The 17,593-nt window shown below is 40.9% G+C and overlaps 1 protein-coding gene and 1 non-coding gene across 2 annotated transcripts; one reads left to right on the top strand and one right to left on the bottom strand.

Annotated features, from left to right (window-relative positions):
- Positions 1-4,146: 4,146 nt before the first annotated feature.
- trnaq-cug (transfer RNA glutamine (anticodon CUG)) lies at positions 4,147-4,218 on the bottom strand. The gene has a single exon. It is a non-coding gene; the product is annotated as a tRNA-Gln (tRNA).
- Positions 4,219-8,997: 4,779 nt separating this feature from the next.
- On the top strand, positions 8,998-16,980 carry gpr137ba (G protein-coupled receptor 137Ba). Its single transcript, XM_061788984.1, has 7 exons — positions 8,998-9,684; positions 11,651-11,700; positions 12,102-12,324; positions 12,434-12,580; positions 13,936-14,064; positions 14,279-14,400; positions 14,544-16,980. The coding sequence occupies exons 1-7, from the start codon at positions 9,319-9,321 to the stop codon at positions 14,656-14,658; spliced, it is 1,152 nt and encodes a 383-aa protein (XP_061644968.1). The 5' UTR covers positions 8,998-9,318; the 3' UTR covers positions 14,659-16,980.
- Positions 16,981-17,593: the final 613 nt, after the last annotated feature.

Here is a 17,593-nt window from a genome sequence, read left to right as displayed (position 1 = left end):
GAGGGACCCCATAGGTCATTGCCATTTGATGAAATTGAACACTTCCAATGGTTACAATATAACTCCTTTCCTCCAGGTAGGACCTGAACGATTTAAGGACTGTTCCATTTAGTCCTACTCACGTTTCCAACCTGTTCAGCAGTATATTATGATCTACCGTATCAAAAGCCGCACTGAGGTCCAACAGGACAAGAATTGACCCTTTTCCCGAGTCAGTATTCAACCTTATATCATTAACGGCAGCTACTTTAAGAGCTTTAGGAAACTCGCCTGAGCAATTGATTATTTGTTTCAAATCAGCTCGCACAGACTTCGCAGTAGCTTTGAAAAAGTCAGATGGTATTGAGTCAGGCAGCACGGTGGACGACTGGTCCCCGGTCCCGCCTGTGTGGAGTTTGCATGTTCTCCCCGTGCCTGCGTGGGTTTTCTCCGGGCACTCCGGTTTCCTCCCACATCCCAAAAACATGCATTAATTGGGGACTCTACATTGCCCGTAGGTGTGAATGTGAGTGCGAATGTTGTTTGTTTGTATGTGCCCTGCGATTGGCTTGCAACCAGTTCAGGGTGTACCCCGCCTCCTGCCTGATGATATCTGGGATAGGCTCCAGCACGCCCGCGACCCTAGTGAGGATAAGCGGCTCAGAAAATGGATGGATGATGGATGGTATTGAGTCAAGACAGCTCGCCAATGGTTTCTGCTGCTGAACCGTTTTCTCTCAGTTTTTTGGTCAACTGTAACAAATTCCTGGGTGGATTCAGATATAGTGTCATTTTATCATTCTCCTGATTCGTGCTGATATTTAACCTGATGGATTGTATTTCCTCCATCCATTTTCTGTACCCCTTTTCCTCAATAGGGTCGCGGGCGGGCTGGAGCCTATCTCAGGTCTCTTTGGACGTGGATTGTATTTATTTTCACTAAAATAACAAGCAAATTAATTGCATTTATCAGCTGTTCGGTGTTCTGGAGCTATCTGATTTGGGGGGGGGGGTTATGAACTTGTCAAACACAGCAAACGGAGTGCGCGTATTGTTGAGGTTCTTACACCACTGTGACACAGTAAAACTGTTCCGGCATAAAAGGATACAGATTTTTGGCTTGACCGAACAGGACAAAAAATAAAATAAAATGAAGTTTTTATTGATGATTTCAGAAAAGTGTTGCTGTCTAGCCCTGACAGCATCAGTGCTTGGATGATAAAATAGAAAACAAAATGCGCTTTCTAAATTAAGTGTGTAGCACAACAGCACAACCTGTGGTTTACTTAATTACTTATGCCTATCCTCTTGGGATTTAGGCCACCTACAAGATTCCTCCAAACGGGTTGGTCCTGTGCCAGTCTCTACACTCCCTCCAGGTGAGCAGGATAAATTGAGTGGATGTTGCAAATACCTGTAGTTGTACAGAGAAAATATCAAGACTGTCTGGTAGCATAGGCATTTTGTTTATTGCTATTTCCTGAATTAATTAACCAGTCCCTCGAGGCTAACGTTAACTTTCTGAATTTCCACCATGTCAATTTTTGAATCATTTTACCTGTTGAAATAAATTACAGGCGGTGTTCCGTCTCTTTCTGAAGCAATTTACCTCACGCAAAATCTTTTCAACTGAGACTTAACACATTCAAACAACCGCAGTAGAGAAGAAGGCTAAAAGCCTCATTCAAGCCTTTTATCCAGTTTTCTCAATCGCTCTGCCTTGGTCAAAAGACAGTGGTGCCATCAGAGAAAGGGGCAGCTTTTGTCATCCAGAACTATGTGTGACGTCAGGGTGAAATGTCCTATACAGTACAGCAGAATTACCACCTCAATCTGGATTTTGAACAATCCAAATAAAGGATCCACTGTGCAGGAGAACCACTGAAGCCATATTAGTGCATTTGGAGGCAAGCCAGAGGCCCATCAGGGCACTGACATCGCTGCAGGGCCCAGTGACCATCAACACAACCCGACGGCCACTTGGATTGAAACATTATGATCACTGAGCATACACTCAACATGCAGGCTGTGAGAATGAAGACTTTCTGAACCCTTTTACGGATGGACAGCCACTTAGTTCAACTATGTGCTATGGAGTCTAAATATCTGATGCCAGCTGACCTGTGTGCATCATCCTCTTGACCTCATCTCTTCATTCTTCAAAAGTCTATTTGCTTTGTTTTAAATAGCTGAGCCAGCTGCATCCACATTGTGTTTCTGCACAGCAGACTGAACGACAAGACATTTAGTCTTGGGGATAATGGCTGACTGGTTAGAACATCTGCCTCACAGTTCTGAGGCCTCGCCTGTGTGGAGTTTGAATGTTCTCCCCGTGCTTGTGTGGGTTTTCTTTGGGTACTCCGGTTTCCTCCCACATCCCAAAAACATGCACGGTAGGTTAATTGACAACTCTAAATTGCACATAGGTGTCCATGTGAGTGTGAATGATTATTTGTCTATATGTGCCCTGTGATTGGCTGGCAACCAGTTTAGGGAGTACCCCACCTCTCGCCCGAAGATAGCTGGGATAGGCTCCAGCACGCTCGCGACCCTAGTGAGGATAACCGGTGCTGAAAATGGATGGATGGATGGATGGGTAATGTAAATTTTCATCAATACTGTTTCGATTTATTGACCACATTTATGCTATTTAGCTGAGGAGACATTTTGTAAGTTTTATATTTGAGTCAGCTATGTGTGTGTGGCCCATTTGCTATTTATAGAAGTAACAAATGATTTCACTGATTTATTATGACAGCTTTATATCCAAAGTTTACATTTTCATGGCCATATTTGGCTTATTTTTATATGGCAAGGAACTATATATGGAAATCTAAACTTACAGTACTACAGTTTAAGGCACTAGAACCATATGAATTCTCCTAGCCAATCTGTGAAGAAAGCAAATAATAATCATGGAAAATGTATAATAATAGCAGCATGAGCACGGTGTGCTAGTGGTGAGCATGTCTGCCTCACAGTCCTGGGGTTCAGGGATTTAACCTCAGCTCTGGCCTTTGTGTGTGTGAGTTTGCATGTTCTTGCTCTGCTTGCCTGGGTTTTCTCCAGGTACTCCCACATACTCAAAACATGCATGTTAGGTTCAGTGAAGACTCTAAATTGCCCATAGGTGTGAATGTGAGACTGAATTGTTGTTTGTCAGTATGTGCAATGCGATTAGCTGGTGACCAGTCCAGGGTGTACCCCGCCTCTCACACAAACTCAGCTTGGATAGGCTGCAGCTCACCCGTAACCAAAATGAGGATAAATGCTATATAGGACGGATGGATGATACGACTTGTATATGGAAAAAGTTATTGAAGTCAAAGAGTTGCACATTTTCCAGACATCCGTACAGTTATCTGACTCTATATGTGCCACTGGCGACCAATTCAGGGTGTCGTCTGCCTTTCGCCCAAAGTTGGCTGGGATAGGCGCTATCTCCCTGCAAACCTGAACAGAATAAGTAGAATAACAGGATGGCTGTACGGATGGATGGATGTCAAAAGCTTAGTAATTAACAACAGTAATTTTTTTTTTTTTTTAGTTTTTTCTGGGATTGAAATTTAGAATTCTCATTTATCTAAAGGGTTAACGTAACATAACATAACATAACATAACATAACATAACATAACATAACATAACATAACATAACATAACATAACATAACAGAGCCTAGCCTAGCCAAGCCTAGCCTAGCACAGCACAGCACAGCACAGCACAGCACTACAGAGTACAACACAACACATTTTGTTCCGTTGGACCGTTCCTGTGACCTATATGGCCTTTGATTCATATATAAATAGGATTTTCTACACTCTGTATCCTTCCAAGTGTTTCCATGGGTAACACGGCTAAACAGTGCCATCCTCTGGCTATTACGGGTATTCTGCTGGAGACACTGGTAAAAAGAATTTTAACCATCCATCCATCCAACCAGAAATTTTCTTCAACGTTTATCCTGTTCCAGGTTACAGGGAAGTTGGAGTCTATCCCAGCTGACTTTGGACAAGAGGCAAGGTAAACCCTGAACTGATCATCTGTCAATGACTGGTCACATATTGGCAAACAGCCGTTCACACTCACATTTGCGCCGATGGACAATTTAGTCTCCAGGGAACCGAACGTACATGTTTTTGGAGCGTGACATAAAAGCAAAAACATACAGGTTCCACCGAGACTTGAACTCGGATCACTGGATTCAGAGTCCAGAGTGCTAACCATTACACCATGGAACCTTGAGTAACTATGATGGGTGTTTGTAGTGTCACAACAGTGCTGAGTGACGGGTGGGGGGCCAGTTAGATGACCTATTTTGGCCTTTTGCATGTTCACATGCCCCACTCATGTGAAAGACAACCCCCACCTCCGTCACCAATTTACAAAACCTCACTCATGTTTAACTCCATCCAGACGTTATATTTTACCATACAAAGGCTCCTTGTCTTATCACGCTATAGAGTTTTCCTGCAAGAGATTAACCCTTGTAATGTCTTGTGAGACAAACTATCTATCTAATCTTAAAGAGTGGTTAAAATCACAGGGTTGAGAGGAAAGTCTTTCTAGAGGAAATGTAAATTCAGTCTCCTCTCACAAAAATGCATAGTGGATGGGTATACTGTAGGTTTAATACATTTTATACGTATATTATGGATGTTGGCCTTGGAGGAACTTTACTCTCAACCAACCAACTGTGAGTACCAAGGGTACCGCAAACTGTCTTGATCATCATCATAAAGCACAAGATCCTGATTATTTGTGTTATGAGACGCTCTGCTGAAGTACCATCACTGTTTTCACATCTTAAGGACTTCAGGAGTTGTTTGTTTAAAAAGAACAAAGGGTCCTAGGCAAGTTGCGAAAGTTGAATGTTAATCTGTATGCATCCAACTTCACTGGAAATGTATAAAGCTGTCTAAATGGAATAATAAAAGATAAATGAAACTGCTTTTTTTTACGACAACAATCTGATTTTCTTCATTTACCACAATAGAATAATAGGTTTGTTTGTTTTTTAGTCACAAATGTCTTCTCAAACCCATAGAATTATTCTGCAATGTGGCCCTACATTTTTTTAGTAAATAAACAAAAGTATGCACACCATCATTAGATCCAGCGTCATCTGCCTAAAAACGATAGTAATGCTATGTTTTGAGGGACACAGTCCAAATATATTTCTGCATTTTTTTCTATCAGTGCAAGTTACATTGACGAGAACTGCATCATACTGAGTGTGGCCTCTAAAAATGTCATTACTTTATTTGGCTACATGAGAAAGGCAAAACATTAGCAACCCGCGACAGGTACAACATGCCTAAAAAACTTTATAATCTACAAGACAAGAGAGCATTTTTGCCCTGTATTTTGCCCAATAAATCATCTATCGTATGAGCTCATATTTGTTTACATCTGGAAACGTGTGGATGCTGCAGTGATTCTGTCAAAGTTTAGATAAGGAAATGCATATGATCTAAACATTGACTGAATTGCCGCTTCCTTAATTTGTTTGAGGCTGGGTTGACAGCATTACTTATCTGTCTGCTAGAACAATACACTATCAAGGGGACGGGAAGTCTCCAGCACTTGTTAATCTGATCAATCTGATAAAATCCAAATCAATACGAGCTGTATCAAGTAGTCTGCCTTCGCAAAGATAATAAAAGTCACATTTGGCACAGTCAGGTAGGCATTAATTTAATCGGAATCATACTTTGAGTGGTTTGAAATATATTGCTTACTTTATACTGCATGTTGGGATATACAGTATACATCTTGCATCTATGAAAAAGGCCCCTCTCATGTAGCTGGGTCATTTTCATCCAATTCCACTTGTAATTTTGTAATTGTAAAATTTTCTGATTTAGCTATTTTTTTTTATCATGCCACATTGGTTTTACGTGAGTAACTGTCTCCCATGTGAAACAGCTATGCTTGAAATCCTATTTCCAGAAAGTTATTGATCTAAAACTTTAGACCAAAATAGTGAAGACAATCAAGAAATACACAAATTTTATGGAAGTCCAATGCAAATGTAAACTTAAACCTCATTTATTTATGAAGAACAACTTCATTCAAAGGCGGCACAGTGAGCGACTGGTTAGCACATCTGCCTCACAGTTCTGAAGACCGGGGTTCAAATCCCAGCCCCGCCTGTGTGGAGTTTACATGTTCTCCCCGTGCCTATGTGGGTTTTCTCCGGGTACTCCGGTTTCCTCCCACATCCCAAAAACATGCGTGGTAGGTTGATTAAAGACTCTAAATTGCCCGTAGGGGTGAATGTGACTGTCAATGGTTGTTTGTTTATATGTGCTCTGCGATTGGCTGGCAGTTCAGGGTGTACCCCGCCTCTTGCCCGAAGATAGCTGGGATAGGCTCCAGCACGCCCCCGACCCTAGTGAGGATAAGCGGTACAGAAAATGGATTGATGGAACTTCATTCAAAAATATTTAAAAATAAGCAGTGAACTTAAAGGCTAAACTTTACCGATTGGTGTTAAAACTTTATCGCATTATACTTTGAACAACTGACAAAGTAATTGCAAAACTTGAAATACATTGATTAAACAACACCATCATTTAAGAATATATGAAATTCTGCATCACTCTTATCCAGACTTAAATTCTGCCACAGCTTTGTTGATAGGACCTATTGACAGAGCAAATGGTGATGGCCCGCTGAAATACACTTCTTGCATAACAGTAAAGACAAAAGTGCATTATGGTTGAGACATAAACAGCTTCATAGGAACCATGTGACTTGCACTATTTACATGTGTTGACCTTCAAACTCTACAAACACAAGTGCATAAATGATCCTAACTACTCATTAAACCCATGACCCTCGTCTTTACGCATTCATAATATTAGTAAAGACATGCAACTGTTTGAACACTTTCACAAATTTGTACATACCTCAGAAATAACACCATTTATTTTGCTGCCTTATTGTGTGAATGCAAAATGAATTTCAGTGGGAGATGTCTTTACTGATATTGATCAAATCATATGAAAATGACCCAGCTAAATAAGGTAATAGAAATATTATTAAGATCTGAGTACATAACGTAATACAAATATTGATTCAATTTGAATGCTTATTTGAACATCAAAAAAAGTTGAGTGAAAAGTTGAGACACCCCTTCTCCATGTTCTGCTAATTTACATACGGTATATGTACTGTATTTTGCTTTCTTGATAATAATAATAATAATGAACACTACTACTAATAAAGACATATATACATCATAAGCATTATAAATGCACATTGTCAAAGGAACCAAATAAAGCACAACATAGACAACTGTCAAATACTGTAATAATAAATGTAAGTCAATAAATAAAACCCTCATTACATATTATAAATTGCAGTGTTTTCCAACCTTTATTTAGCCCTGGTACAAGTTTTATGTAAGAAAATTCTCACGGCACATAACCAAACAAAAACATCACAACAAGTATATTTAATGAAAGAATGATGATCGTGTCTCAATTTTACTCACAAATGGACTTGCTCGGTGGGAAATCTGGGCCAATTTAGTCACACACAGCTGATATACTCACAGGAAGCCATGACTTATTCTGAATCTGTTGTATTCGCTGTGTATCTGTTGTATTCGCTGTGTTGTTGCCCATTTTCCCAGAAAACTTGGAATTTTCAATATCTAGCAGGTTAGGGTTAGGTTATCCCTGAGGTGTCGTCGCCAACGTGTCAGGGATAAAAGTCGACCACCGTGCCGCTGAGAAAATAAAATGAAAAATAAAACTGGATAATTTCTCACGGAACACGGGATTGCTCACAGCACATTACTGTGCTGCAGTAGTAGCACAATGGTTGGGAATCACTGATCTAGCTATAGATACATAGATTTTTGATCCAGTACAGTCAAAACACTTAATAGCATAGGCTAGCCATTGACATCTATAGCTGTTTATTTATGAGGCAAGTCTGCATAGAAAATGAACAACACCAACAGGAATCTGTCTGCTCACGCACGCCCCCTTCAGTGTGGCTGCCAGGAAGTTGCCTGCCACAATGAGGAGACACAATGCTGTTTGCCTCACCTGGTGCTTTATATGTGGTTGTATGTAATCAGCAAAAGTAGATATTAGCCAGACTATGGAAAATCAGAACGCATACAAGTGTCTGAAAACATTATATTAGAGACGGGAAGTGAGAGAACAGGAACTTGCCAATAGCCTCCTCTGTAGTACAGTAATTTCACCAGTAGGTGCTTTGCTTCCATGACGAGTTGTTGTCTTGGACTAGGACACTTTTGTAAAGGAGATTTTTAATCTCAATGAGGCTTTCCTGGTTAAACAATGTCAAATAAATAAATAAATTAATTAATTAATAAGGTGGTGGTGGTGTTGCTCTGTACTATTTCAGCTTTTTGTGAGGATTGCGCAATCTGAGGTGAAGCCGATTGTTCGCCGTCGCACTTCCCTCTCGCACTTGTTTTTTAACAATACATGAAATCAGCACATGTAATGATGAAATCATGGCTATTGTTGTATTGAAAAATAAAATCAATTATAAAGCAAAGACTAGACAGCTAAAATAGAAAATTGTTTTTTACTCGCACGTCCCTGTAATAAGCGTCATCTGCAGTTTGCAACAGAGAGACTGGAAGAGTCACAGAAAGGCATAGAAATTGATCTCCTGGGCAATTGAAAAATAAATGAATTTTGCTGTCCAACTTCTTGTTAGAGAGCAGCAAGTTGTGCAAAAAAGTATTGAAACATTGAACAATTGGACGTACATTCAAACCTTTCGAGGTCAAATTAAATGCACTTGTAAAGGCAATAGTGCATTTGAGATTCATGCTGAAATTTCACCCGAAAGTCCACAAACTTTTTTTGTGAGTAGTTTTATGTTTTAATAGCATTAAAATTGAGCATTATCATCTTTGTACCCAATGCTGTGGCTGGTGAGTGTACGTGTGAAGCAGCGCTTGCCTCCGGGGACGGGGACGGGGACGGGGACACCCACACCCACCCCCATGACAAGGTTAAAGGTACAGTGCGAGTGCGTCAGCTGATGCGTACCGTGACGTCACCGCGGAGGGGGCGTGCTATGCAGTGAGATTCGGCCAGCCAGCCATCCAGGCAGGGAGGGAGGGAGGCAGGCTGGCTCGGCTCCCGTGCAGCTTCCTCGCCGCCGACTGTGCATCTCCGAGCGCGAGCGGCCATCCTCACCGCCGATCATGTGCCTGCGCTCAGGAAGTCGGCCTCGTTCCTCCCCCGCCGCTTCGTCGTTTGTCTGCGCCGGCTTGAGCAGCTTTTGACGCGCGGCCGCTGCTGGTTGGAAGCCGGCTCCTCATCCTCGCACAGTCGCAGCTCATGGAGGCCCCGGCGGAGGAGGCTCGGGAGTCGTTCCCTCTGCCCACTCTCACCCCGGCCGTGCCCCCTTACGTGACCCTGGGTCTGACGGTGGTCTACAGCGCCTTCTACTCGCTGCTCTTCATTTTCATCTACGTCCAACTCTGGTTGGTGTTGCGCTACCGGCACAAGCGTTTCAGCTACCAGACGGTGTTCCTGTTCCTGTGCCTGCTGTGGTCGGCCCTGCGCACGGTGCTGTTCTCCTTTTACTTCAAGAATTTTGTGACGGCCAACACTTTGGGGCCTTTTCCGTTCTGGCTGCTGTACTGCTTCCCCGTGTGCCTGCAGTTCTTCACACTCAGCCTCATGAACCTCTACTTTGCACAGGTGAGTGTAAACATGATAAAAGAGCCTTCAAGCTTGTGAATGCCACTCCCAGTTTTAGAATTACACATTGTGTGTTTAAACAACCACATAGCTTTGCTTTAGATGAGTCCATTTAGCTAAATGCTAACGAACAATGCAAAACGCCATAGACGGGCTAACAAATAGTATTGGTGTTATAACCCTTGGAGCAATGTATATGTGAACACAAACGGTGGACCAACAACACACAAAATGTTCACAGCCACATTTTTGTATCCTCTGTGAAAAATTACTAATATTCTGGCTTACTGTGGAGTTTTGACTGGCTCCATGCATATCCATATGCCTGTATTATATTGCCCCCAGATGGCCAAGGCATACGCACCAGAACGAGCAGCACAGTGTCCATTGAACTGAGGCAAACAAATGTGGCAAAAACTGTTTTAGTCTTTACGTTCTCTGTAATTATGTCAATACTGTACTATTTTATAATGTACAATATTATAGAGTGACGTTTTTCTCATTAAGAAACACATTCCAAAAATGTTTATTGTTTTTTGGGGGGAGGCTACAAGGGATTAATGGCATTTCCATTCATTTCAACGGGGAAAGATGATTTGAGATACGAGTGTTTTGAGTTATGATCATGTTCGGTCATGGAACAAATTAAACTCGTTAGTGTACACTATGGTACACTTGCACAGTCTAATGCAATCCTGGGTCACATTGTAGTTATGGTTTCCCTCAGAGGGCCATTATGACTGTGAAACCATTAAAAATGTATAATCTCATCATCAACCTTATACACAACAAATTAAGGGATAACAATGAGAAGTCCATGAAAATACAGAAACTTGCAATATGTCATTGTTATTAAAAGTGAAGAACATTTGAAATTGTGATACAGGTTTTGAGAAAGAGCGGGCCACAGGGGTACACAGAATGTATCAGGGAAAGGACAGAAAGTGTAACTGCCTCATGCTTGAGTCTAGCCACACGCCCAGTCTGTGAAAAAAAAAACACTGTGCAGCTCAGCTTCTGGCTACTGTGCATCACGGCTAGTGATATGCTTTTGTCAGGATAAACTTGTTAACGCTTTAAAACAACAACAACATCAGCATAATGTGAATATCAGTGCAGCATGAAAAAAAAGTAGTACAAACAACATCCAGTGCCACTGAAAAAAGCAGCCTCTTCTTGGCTTTTCAAATGGAGCCAAAGCAATAATAGCATTTCTTAATGTTTGTGAGGCCTACTAATCCACACTGTTCAGACTGTTACTGGTACACTTTCCTAAAGATAAATGATTTAAGATGTTGATTGTTTCATTTTAAATGTCATCACAATTGATTACTATTTACACAAAAGAAGTAAAGAATTTTTAATATTTTGCATTTGGTTCCTTTATTGTACTGAATATGACCATGAAACTAAGGTACATACCGAATTGCAAATTTTGCTGTACTACTACCGATTGAACTGTATACTGTATGCATTTTCATCAATATAACCAACCTTGGGAAACCATCACTATAATGTGGTCTGTAACAAAAACAAGTTTGACACCCATTTTCAAAACAATCACGTGTATCTAATGTTGCGTGCGTTATGTGTGTAGGTCTATGTCCTCAGTGATGAAAAATTGAATATACTGAGGTTCTATTTTAATCAATTCATTGACAACAGTCATCCCACTGAGGTGCCTGTAGAATACAGTAACACACTCTGTTCCAATCAGCTTTTCGGGGTGATGTAGTGACTCATTCCTCATCTATTTACATAATTCGCATGTCAAACAATAGCTTCTCTGGACGCTAACTAAGGCTTATTCTTAGCAGCAGTAGAAAATGTGTGTGGTAAAAAGTGTAAAGTGGCAAGCTTCCTGTTTTTGTTGTTGCTGGAATGTGAATAGAGAAGTGAAAATGGTCTGTTACATTACAACTAAATGAGACATTTACAGTACTCAATTTACCTTTTCTCACGGCAGGTCGTGTTCAAGGCCAAGTCCAAATATGCACCAGAGCTCCTGAGGTACAGGTAAGAAAATACATTTGGATTCAGACTTGTTGCAAACTTCCTAGCCAAATAACACCATGAAGAGTTTCAAAGTTGAAAGCTGTGCAGCTGATCGATACTTCAACCTAGTGAGTATCTCAAGGATTAATTCAAGTGTGTTTTGCTTTTTGGGGGGTGTGTGTATTTTTGGTGTGATGCCACCACAGAAGGCTCCCAGTGATGAGCGAGAGGATAAGTGTGATGATCACCACTTGTCACATTCACGTCGTCTTAAATTTGGACAACTAACTTCTTGATTGTGGTGTTCACTCTCAACAGCCTGCACCCGTTTCAGATTTTCCTAATTCAACTGCCAGTGGCTCCAGTCAAGACGTTTATAGATGGAACAACGAAGTGAATCTTTTGTCACTCTGTCCCAACAGGCTGCCACTCTACCTTGTCTTCCTGTTCATGAGCATGCTGTTTTTAGCCGTCAACCTGGTGTGCGCCATGCTGGTGAGGACATCCTCTGTGGACGCCCGCACCGTGGTGCTGGTGAGGGTGGCCATCAATGACACCCTCTTCGTTCTGTGCGCCGTCTCGCTTTCGCTGTGTCTCTACAAGATCGCCAAGATGTCCCTGGCTAACATTTATCTGGAATCCAAGGTGAAAAATGAACGGCCGCGGTTAAGAACGCAAATGAGTGTCGTCTTTAATAGCACGGGCCACACATTCTTCTTTTAATGTCCTTGCGAATCTTTTCGTCACCACGTAGGGAACGTCGGTGTGCCAGGTAAGTGCTATAGGAGCCATCGTCATCCTCCTGTACACGTCCAGGGCCTGCTACAACCTGGTGGTTTTGGGACTCTCAAACAAAAGCATCAACTCCTTTGACTACGACTGGTACAACGTTTCTGACCAGGTAAGCCTTGGAATTCCATCTCATTACACATCTGATACAGCAACTTTTTTTTGCAGCACAGACCGGTTTCACATAAAGCAATATTTTGACGGACCGGCAAATAAATATATTATTACAAATAAAAGTTACCATTACACGGAATGTAGTTGTAGTTATTGGGAGCCCTGCACTTGTTTCTATTCAACGAACCGGTCCCATCTTGCGGTAATGGGAGACAATGACATCCAAAGCGTATAACTTGTGTCCAGTCTATGCCAGAATTTCGTTTTAGTCACCGTCATTGCAAATAAATTCCTCTTTACAAAGATAGGACAATGGAAACGGAAGCAAGAAATTCTGTCCTTTTCTGGCAAACTCTGGATGGTCTGCCTTGATTTTAATTCACACTTGTCTTTTAATGCTGGATGCTTGGGCTTGCCATAGAAGTTTTTAAGGCTTTATTGCCTCATTTGGGAGCCTAATCACCACATATTACGCAGAGCGGCCTCGGTGGTGGGTGAATCACCTATAGAGATAAACCTGTATTGTAAATAGGACTGTCTCTTAAATGCACTTTTTTTTTGGAAAGTTGTAGCCTCTTCTTCTTTCCTCCCACTACAGTATCATATGACTGAGACAGGCAATTTGACATGTGTACAGAGGTACAGCCAGATGCACCTGATTTTCAAAATAAAACTTCTTTCAGACTGATAACCAATGAAATATTTGTTTGTTCAGTGTTTCTGAGTGGCCCAGTACCAAATGACCCAGTGTTGGGGGCCGCTATGAAACAGTGAAATCTTGATTTGCAAATATCCAAACCAAGTGTGTCCTTTTACCAATCCATCTTTGCAAGTGTCACTTGTGGGCGGTCCTCCAAAAATTCTGGACCAATCAGCATCCCTTGATGTGGTGGCAGGGGCAGCCACAGCTGAGGCTGCGCTGACATGAAAGTTATATAGAGATCCAATAAGCTTGTAAACAATAGATTAGCGTGGGTATAGTCATAGCAACCGTTTTATCAAATTTGGAAGATTATTGATATTATGAAAAAATAATGCAAATTAAATAGAGCAGCATGGTGAGGAAGGGGTTAACACGCCAGGAGAGTGGTTAGCACATTTGCTTTACAGTCGAGATATCCCGAGTTCGAACCCTCCCGTGTAGCGTGGGTTTTCTTCCACATTCCAAAAACACACGTTAGGTTAATTGAGCACTCTATGGCTGGCAACCTCGCCTCTCGCCCACAGTCAGCAGGGATAGGCTCACCAGTAACCCTAATGGAAAGTAGGTAGATTAAATCAAACAACAAAAAAACCTAACTGGGTAAATTGTCAGAATTACTGAATTCATTATGCGTTTGTATTTTCTTTCAGGCAGATTTACAGTCCACCCTGGGTGACACAGGCTATGTCGTCTTCGGTGTGATCTTGTTCGTATGGGAGCTGCTCCCCACTTCTCTTGTAGTTTTCTTCTTCAGAGTTCGCCAGCCCAAGCTGGACAGGGTGAGTCAACACTAGGCATGCGTCATTGCTTCCCCATTGCATCTTCCAGGCATGACAAGTCGATCGCAGAGTAAACGAAAGTTTAATCCTCAGGAGGAGGAAGTTGTAGTGAAACTTTTATCAGTGAGATGCTCAGTGGAAGGTGTAAGAGTCTAAGTAATGATTCATCGAGAGAACAAGAAAACAAGAAATGTGGGTAACTGCTGTTTTGCAGACCGGCTCGGGGCTCCCCGGTCACGTCTTCTCCTCCAGGGCTTATTTCTTCGACAACCCTCGACGTTACGACAGTGACGATGACCTAGCGTGGAGTGTCATGCCTCAGAACATCCAAGCCAGGTATAACAGTCAAACATCATCCCTAAGAAATGTGGTAACAAGAGAAGATGGTTTAATGCAGGAGTGGGCAAAGAATTGCGCACGGGCCACACATGGCCCGCTCCGTTCTTTAATCTGGCCCACCAACTTTGTGTTTGTACTAGTTTGGCTGCCGACAGTTACGAGTGGGGGAGCCAGAGCAACAGCATCAGTGCGTACGTCGGACGGGACGACATTTACCACCTGCCGCCTCCTCCAGAGGAGCTCAGCCATTACTGATAAGAGGTCACAATGACTTTATTGACTCCAAATGTTTTTTGCACACTGTTATTATCCTCGTGAAGCACACCAGACTCGATACGTTCACATTAGTTCCGGAGAAGAACAACTGCCAGTATATGAAGGACCACTGATGGGGAAAATAATTTGCACAATCCATGTACAAAGAGGGCCCAATCTTACTGCTCATGTGTTTAGTTTATATTGATGTCTGATTAATATATTCTCTGACCTTTTGCATTATGCACTGCATCTGGATGTACGCGTGTTCCTTTTCATACTGATTTCTTAATATAGATGATATAGTTTAAATCATTAAATATGGCAAAAATAGATTGTAGTAAACTGTATTTTTCATTTTATTTAGCAACACATTTTGTGCTAAATAGACAAGATCAACTCTAGAAAAAGGGTGGATACTTTTTGTGTATGCAATAATATATAGGTACATCCCAGTAAATTAGAATTTTGTAGAAACGATAATTTAAGTAGTTTAATTCAAAAAGTGAAACTCATTATAAAGATCAATTGAACACACGCACAAATACTTTTTAAATGACCAAATACTGATCTATTTTCTATTAAAATGTTTGGATTTTTTAAATGTAGTATTCAAATTTCTTGAATTGCAGGTTTTTGTTAGCTGTGAGCTAAATGATCCAAATTCTAAGAAACAAAGTATAGTAAACCAATATAATATTGTATAGGGATTTCACTTTTTGAATTGAAATACTAACATACATTTCTGTGTAAATTCTGACTCACCCAAGTCATGGTAATCTGCAAAAATTGAATCGTGGAAACTGGACTTTGCTTGTTTCACTTTTAATCCAAAAGGCTTCTTCAGCTCTGAATTTTTTAGGTGTGGCGTCGGTTTTATGCCTCGGTGGTCACAAGAGGGTGTTGTTGTTGCCCGTCGTGGCTGGTGAACAAACATCCTGCATACCAACTGATCGGTCCCCCGACTGGTGGCAAAACAGCTCATTAGGGCCGCTCTTCCTGTGGAATGAACAGTCTGCGGCGGGAAGGATGTCAGGACATTGCTAGAAGCAGACGACAGACGCGATGCCTAAAACCTCCTCCTCTGTTTAGAGATGGCTTTTCTAGTTTGACAAAAGATGGCTACTTTTATACTGTTCTCAAACCAGCAGTCCTCCCTATCCCAAAATTTGGACGTCATTGTCCTCAAATGAATGACCCTCCTTTTTGAGATGCAAATGAACTGCTGACTCTGGATGTCAAGAAGCTTCTTGTCGATGTGCCATGTGCTTGTAAAATTAGTAAGTCAAGACATTTATAATTAGAGTAAATTATGAAATTTGTATTTTTGATGGCAGGTAAACAAACATATGTCACGTCAATCTTTAAATATTTTTGATGCCATGTAAAAATATGTTGTTACACATCTAAGTTGTGCAAATGGAGTACAAAAGTAAAAAACATCTGAGCGCTATGTATAGGCTGAAAAGGCAAAGTGCATGTAAACTTAAATGTTTATTTTCTTTTGGAAATTAACAAATGTACACAATAATTTATTAGCACACATGGAGTACAAAAGTAAATGTATGATGACAGGTCTGTATTGCAAAAGTGCATGTATATTTAAAACATGTCTTTACTTCTTGGGGTTAAGGTTAGTATCATTATTTGCAGGGTTTTTAAGTAATACCTAATTAAGTAGCATGTTTGTGGCCTTGTGACAATTGCCAGCACTTTCTTTGTCAAACCCCATTCATTTACTGCCTCTGTCAACAAGTTTGCTATATTGCTCCCTGTGTGGCTTCCGTTGCAGCATTCTAGTCTGCAGAACACCAATTCCCACTCGTTAGAAATGAAATGAGAAGTACAGTCGTAGTTACGTGCATAGGGGTCAGTCGGTCTGGAAGCCCAACCATCACATGTAAGTGGCATTCTTCCTGTCGATTTGACCCTAGTGAGGATAAGCAGTAAGGAAAATGGATGGATATTTAATTGCTGGGGGGAGTGTTGCAATGCATTGATGAATCGATATTTTTACTCACCCCTGTGCTGTGATCCATGATAGGGAGTTGTTCTGTCATGATGGTGAAGTTCCTTGGCTAACAAATCTTTCTGAGTTAGAAGTCTGTTAGATCAATTCCTTGCCCATCTTTCATGGCTGATGGGAGGCGAGCCTTGTTCCAGTGGAATGGTTGTCGTTGCAGTGAGTAGATCTTGGTAAGCAGGATGGTCATTCAAAATTTAGAATCGAAAACTTAAAGGTGAAACATCAACAACAAAAAAGTCCAGTTGCCTCAATTTAACCTTGGCAGATTACTTTAATAAATTACATGTTCCGCCATACCTGTATTTTAATTCATTGAGATGCACCTGTACACACATTGGCCACACTTTCACAACCTAATGATAAGTTGTGTAAAAACAAAAAAACAAATACTCAGTTTTGTTTAACACTGTTAAAGGTATGAATTCATTTATTTTAGTTAGCAGTGTTGTACAACCTACCTGTACCTCCTTTATGCCTTTAAGGCTATACCATTAGAAACACACGTGTGTGTGTGTGTGTGATCACAATGTGGTTCTACACCACTGCAACAATCCATTTAATCAAGTTTACTATAACTGAGGATGTTTTTTATAGTATGTAGTGACCTGGGCTGAGGAAAAAGAGCAACAGGCCATATTTGCTTTATAAATCCACTCATTTTATTGACACTATTATAAGGCTAAAGTCCAAAATGTATACATATGTATACAGACAGTACCTTAAAATTTGTTAAAAATGGAAAAATTAAATACTGTGTGGTAATTTCACATCTTTTGACTGCTGGTTTATCACCAAATGAAACACTATTTAAAAAAATAAAATAATCCTTTCTTAATAAACTTATCCAAAAAGGGGCTCCTTACTCAATATACAATACAGTAGCAATATTTATGATGACTGTATGACAGC

The sequence above is a fragment of the Phyllopteryx taeniolatus genome, chromosome 11 (genome assembly GCF_024500385.1).
Source record: "Phyllopteryx taeniolatus isolate TA_2022b chromosome 11, UOR_Ptae_1.2, whole genome shotgun sequence".
Taxonomy (NCBI): domain Eukaryota; kingdom Metazoa; phylum Chordata; class Actinopteri; order Syngnathiformes; family Syngnathidae; genus Phyllopteryx; species Phyllopteryx taeniolatus.
This window is presented reverse-complemented; position numbering and strand designations above follow the sequence as displayed.

What these genes read in the sequence shown, in the direction of transcription:
- gpr137ba (XM_061788984.1), top strand. Translation starts at nt 9,319, where the DNA reads ATGGAGGCCCCGGCGGAGGAGGCTCGGGAGTCGTTCCCTCTGCCCACT. An exon ending in TGAACCTCTACTTTGCACAG is followed by an intron (nt 9,685 to 11,650) that starts GTGAGTGTAAAC and finishes TTCTCACGGCAG; the next exon opens with GTCGTGTTCAAGGCCAAGTC. An exon ending in CCTCAGAACATCCAAGCCAG is followed by an intron (nt 14,401 to 14,543) that starts GTATAACAGTCA and finishes TGTTTGTACTAG; the next exon opens with TTTGGCTGCCGACAGTTACG.